Raw genomic sequence first — 6,113 nt, forward strand, 5'->3', positions numbered from 1 at the left:
CCTAAAAAGGCTTTGAAGACAACTGGCCAATGAAGAGAGCGATTAATTTTAAACTCCCTCTGCTGGTGGGGAATTAGCTTCCTGTCTTTGTAACAGACAGCATGTCTTTTTATTAGGGCTGTCAATCGATTGAAATATTTAATCGCGATTAAACGCATATTGTCATGATTTAACTCGTGATTAATCACACATTTTTATGAGTTCTAGATGTATCTTAAATTAATATGTTTTAAAGTTTTAATACTCTAATCAACATGGGTATGGACAAATATGCATGCTTTATGCAAATGTATGTTTATTATTAGTGAAACCATACTCAGAGCATGAAGACTAGACATGTTTAAAAGGTCACAGATGTTTTTCAAAGAACTAGTTCATGTCTCAAGCCTATGCTTAAAATTTCAGAATAAGCAGTGATTTCTCTCATTTTAAGAATATAAATAAAGGGAGTTTTTACATTGGCAGCTTAATTCAGAACAGGGCACAGTTTGTATGAAAAGTTGGTAATGTGAAAGCTGTCATGCGGACCTGTGAGTGCACCAGTACCACACTATACCTGGAGGAGGTCCATATTCTACGAGTAGGAATATAGGTGACTTGGGAAAAAGTGTCCCAATCAATCTGAATTCACCCTACATAACAATAGACTGAAACAAATCTTAACACATAAGAAATATACAAAGCAGCCACCCGCAACCTTTGAGTATATACTGTAATTATCACCGTTTTCACACACACTGATTTCACACTTCTCCAAAATGCTCACATTTTATCAAAATGCTTACTCTTTAGTAATGCTTATTAGGCATTTTCCATTACAGAAAATGTACTGTCTAAAATAAAATACCAAATATTATAATCTCTATGGTAAATGACCACATATTTGGATTGTCTCTCATCATAATCATAATGTCACAAAGTCTCGTCTGAGTGGTCGCTGTTACAGACAATTGCAGCAATTTTAATTAATTTAAATAAGAATAGATGTTTAAGGGGGGGGGGGGGGGGGAACACTCAGTTTCAGTCAATCTCATGTCAATCTTGAGTCTTGAGTACCTATAGAGTAGTATTGCATCCTTCATATCTCCGAAAAGTCTTTAGTTTTATCCTATTTATAAAAGAAATATAGGCTGTATCGAGCTTTTCTGGAAAAAACAGAGCGGCTGGAGGTGTATCGTGTGGGCGGAGCTAAAGAATGACGAGTGCGCACAAAGCGGTGACGTCCTCAAGCGTGGAGAAGAAAACGCTACCCAGATTCAACTAATACATATATGATCCAGAATCAGATCTGGAGGCTAAAATAAATTGAACAGGAGAAACAGCAGCAGCAGGACGTCCGTCTCTGTGGTGTGTACTGTATTTAGTGGCCTGTCAGCATTTGTGTGTGTTTATGAGGACATGATTTGGTTTATGGACTATTGTATGCGACTTAACCTTAGCAGTAACAAGCAAAACGGTTTTGCACGTCAGACTAGTGTAACGTTATACATAGAACAACAATGGAGTAACCGTTAGCGCATTTGAATGACGAAGCACGCTTTGTGAGAACGCTAGGTGTATGTTTGGTTGATTTTACAATAAACAAACTGACACCTATAGTGGTCAGCTAAACAAATGTATTTAAACACACACCATAGATCGCATGCTCCATTGATAAATTAACTATACACGATCGTGCCGTTTACTGTTTACTCATGCGACGATAGCCAACAGCATAGACATTTGAAGCAGTTTTACTCAGCGCCTGCTTCCAAAGCAGGACCGAACCTTAATCGCTCGGACCGTTCCGTCAAAAACACACTTCTTTGGTATGATTTGGTCAAGTCCATCAACAGCAGTGACCGTGGAGATCCACTTTGCGACGCGACTGAAGCGATGTTGTGAAGCTTCCCGTCATTTCTGCGTTGAAATCGGTTCAAATGCAGCGCTGCCTTCCCGGAATGCTGTGCTGAAGCGTTGAAGTCGCTTGATGTCACCCATAGGAATAAAGTGGAGCGCGGCGCAGACTATAACAACATAAATGTTCACGGGCGACTGGATCTGCAGCTGAGAGAGTGTTTATGGGCGTGCATTTTCTCTCTCGCTCTAGTCACGCGCGCGCACCCTTCCGGGAGAAGAGCCAGTACGGCCCATACAAGGACCTTTCGCTCTATCGACGTCAAGCCAACCCAAACTCGAAAAAAAAACTCTTCGAAACTTGTGAGAAACCGGAAGGAGTATTTTTAACACAGAAATACTCCATCAAACGTCCAACATTAGTTTTTGAAACTTTGTCTATGTTTAGGATGGGAATCCAAGTCTTTAACAGTGTAAAAAGCTCAGTATGCATGAATCAGCATTTCACCCCCCCTTTAAGCTGTGGTAGAAAATGGCATTCAAACATCCAAATATATATTTTTTTATGTACAAATCATACATTTTATTTTATTTATTAGAGTTTAATGTAAATATTTGTTCATATGTATATTGAATGCTATAATTAATACACATTTATAAACGTAAATATTGGAATTGTCATCTCTTGTGCTTTCTCTTCCCTCGTAAAATTATGACAGTTTTTTTTACTCCAATGGGGCCAATTTTTATGAACTTGCCTAGGTCCCCACAACCTTAAGTGCTGGCACTGACTGTAAGTGGCGATGGTGTTAATGATTTACCTGAGCGAGAGATGAGCTTGCAGTGGATCGTGCTCAGACTGCAGAGAATGTGCTCAGTGAAAAAAAACACTTTTCTTTCGACATGGAGTCTAATAAAAGTTCAGCAGAAAATATGGTAGCTTATGTAGGGTATAACACTTGTTTCAGAGTAATGTTATTATTAGCCCTTTTCTTTCCCTATTAATGTTTGCTGCTGCATCCTTTATGTCTGGCTGATCTAATTTTGTTCATTAAACATGATTAAACAAAAAAAAATGCGCGCTGCATTTATCGCGCATTAATAAAATGAGTCCTGTAAAAATACATTTGCATTATTAACATTATTAATGCGTTAATTTTGACAGCCCTACTTTTTATGAAACCAAACAAATAATTAATATGCACTTTTATTAACTGATGTCAAGGTTTGGAAATGTAGAAAAAGAAGACTTGCGTATACTTAAAAGGTTAGTTCACCCAAAAATGAAAATTATGTTGTAAATGACTCACAACTAACGCCGTTCCACACCCATAAGACCTCCTTTCATCTTCAGAACACAGTTTAAGATAATTTAGATTTAGATTTAGTCCAATAGCTGTCTGTTTCTCCACTGAAAATGGATGTACAATATATATATATATATATATATATATATATATATATATATATATATATATATATATATATATATATATATATATATATATATATATATACTGTCCCGCTCCAGACAGGTAATAAAAACATCATTAAATATGTGACCAAAAATAATAAAAACTATATGACTTTATTCAGCATTGTCTTCTCTTCCGGGTTTGCTTTCAATTCACGTTCCCGAATGCTCAGTGATGCTGTTATCCGGTGAGCTTCGTTTATACTCTGTGGTAGACACAAATCATGAACGCGGATTGAAAACAGAGCTGGAATAGAGTTTTAGGCCTACTTTTCAATGGAGGAAATATATAAATATAAATATAAAATATCTTAAACTATGTTCCGAGGTCTTACGGGTGTAGAGTCATTAATGATATAATTTTCATTTTTTTGGTGAACTAAGCCTTTAAATTCAAACTGAAATTCAGCCCTTTATAAATGAAGCAAATCAAAAAATAAATAAAAAATTGAAACATTTTTCTTATTTGTAGCACTTTGTTTTAAACTACTGATTTTATCAACAATAATACAAAATACCATAATAAATTAATTTAAAAAAAGAACATTTGTTTGTTTATAATATATTATTATATTTATTATTATACAATTTATTTTAATTTATGCTATAAAACAATACAATAAGAAATATGAATCCAAAAGTTTAAAAAATAAATAATAAAATGTAATAAACCAGTGCCAGAGTACAATACAATACAGCACTAATATATTATATATATAATATAATAGTGCTGTATTGTATCACAATATGCTACTTTTTTGAGAAGGACCTGTGTATGTACGTATATATATATATATATATATATATATATATATATATATATATATATATATATATATATATATATATATATATATATATATATATATATATATATATATATATATATATATATATATATATATACACACAGGTCCTTCTAAAAAAATTTAGCATATTGTGATAAAGTGCATTATTTTTCATAATGTAATGATAAAAATTAAACTTTAATTTATTTTAGATTCATTGCACACCAACTGAAATATTTCAGGTCTTTTATTGTTTATTGTGTGTGTGTGTGTGTGTGTGTATATATATATATATATATATATATATATATATATATATATATATATATATATATATATATATATATATATATATATATATATATATATAAGACGGAAGTATATATATCTCAAATACCGGTATTATAGCAAAGAAAAATTGCATAATTTTATTATTTTTAATTGTACTTCCGTCGTGTACTGGAACGTCACTGCGAGACGTCATCACAGCGCCACAACTTCCTGTTTTTGTTCCACAATTCACATATTCCTAAGTGAATAATGGCTGAATTAAACCGACAGCTCCAGGAGTATTTGGCTCAGTCTAAAAGCGGTGCGAAGACGATATCACAGTCCAGTTCCAGCACAACCATAGACATTAATGAACCCGCTTCGGTGCCCGAGAGCTGGTTCGGCCGGTGGTCGAGTCCGTTCTCCGGACCCAGCAGCCGCGGACCGTCATCAGGCCAAGGATCGAGCAGCGGCTTCTCGTGGCCGTGGTCATCAGAACCAGATCCATGTTTGCCGGGCTTGAGTCGATCCCAGCGGCTGATCGCATTCGGAACGTGTATTTTCTTCTCTGCTCTGTGCTTCGGACTATCGGCACTTTACGCTCCGTTACTCCTGTTGAAGGCACGCAAGTTTGCTCTGCTGTGGTCGCTCGGCTCCGTATTTGCGCTCCTCGGGGCGGCGATCCTCCGCGGACCCAGTAAACTCATCGCGACTCCCACAGCGGGAGGCGCGGTGTATCTGTGCTCACTGGTGGGCACTCTGTACGCGGCACTGAGCCTTCACAGCACGCTGTTCACCGCGCTCGGAGCCTGCCTTCAGATCGCTGCTATTGTGGGTTACATCGTGGCTTTGTTGCCGGGTGGGAGTGCCGGGATGAGGTTTGTGGGTGGCATGGCAGCGTCCGCTATTAAAAGAACTATGACTGGTAAGACCATGCCTATATGACAACAGACTAGGCAAAAGACAATTCTTACCATGGAAACTATTTCTTTTTCATTTTTTGACTCTACTGGTACAGTCGTGTTTGATTGCGAAACTCTGTATAGAGGAATACAGTGTGAGCAGCTTTCATTCTTTGGATGGGGATATTTACATTTGTAATTTTCATCTTGTCAAGGACTATATGTGTGACCAAGCCATCAATTACTACTTTAACGTTTATGAACTGCTTTTGAACCTTTATGAACCTAACTTTATAAATAAACTGGATGAACATATATTCTGTGTTGTCTACATCATGCCCTTAGGTCTGAAGGAAGGCAGTTGATAGATCACTTTTGTATTACATACATACGATGGTCGTAACTGTATAGTTCTGTATGGTTCTCTATCCTGGCACACTGGTCTCCCATGTGTCAGGGTTTCCCAAAACCAGTTAGGCCCTCTTTTTTTTTTAAACATTTTTTTTTTAAAAGTTTAGTTCCAAGCCTTATCAAACACAAGTGAAAACAAGCTAATCAAGGGCTGAATCTGAAATTGCCCCTATACCCTAAAATAGGGCATTATTTGAAGGGACAGCCATTTGTAGTGGATGTTGTCATGTACACCCATTTAATCCCACAATGCACCATGATAATGAATGTACAGCCGATGTACATTGAACGGCTGTCCAAATTCACTCACTCTTTCAAGTGAACTGTATTAGTGGAGACGTAGGAATAGTGAGGGTTTAGGGGCCGATTTTGGATTCAGCCAAGGTCTTCAGAGTTACTAGAAAATGGCAGATAGGGTAGTTTGATCAGGGT

General features: G+C 36.6%; 1 protein-coding gene across 1 annotated transcript; it reads left to right on the top strand.

The window, feature by feature from the left end:
* The first annotated feature begins 4,555 nt into the window (after nucleotides 1-4,555).
* Nucleotides 4,556-5,585, top strand: sft2d3 (SFT2 domain containing 3). Its single transcript, XM_067454380.1, has one exon. The coding sequence runs from the start codon at nucleotides 4,639-4,641 to the stop codon at nucleotides 5,311-5,313; it is 675 nt and encodes a 224-aa protein (XP_067310481.1). The 5' UTR covers nucleotides 4,556-4,638; the 3' UTR covers nucleotides 5,314-5,585.
* Nucleotides 5,586-6,113: the final 528 nt, after the last annotated feature.

This window comes from Pseudorasbora parva, chromosome 9 (genome assembly GCF_024679245.1).
Source record: "Pseudorasbora parva isolate DD20220531a chromosome 9, ASM2467924v1, whole genome shotgun sequence".
Lineage (NCBI taxonomy): Eukaryota > Metazoa > Chordata > Actinopteri > Cypriniformes > Gobionidae > Pseudorasbora > Pseudorasbora parva.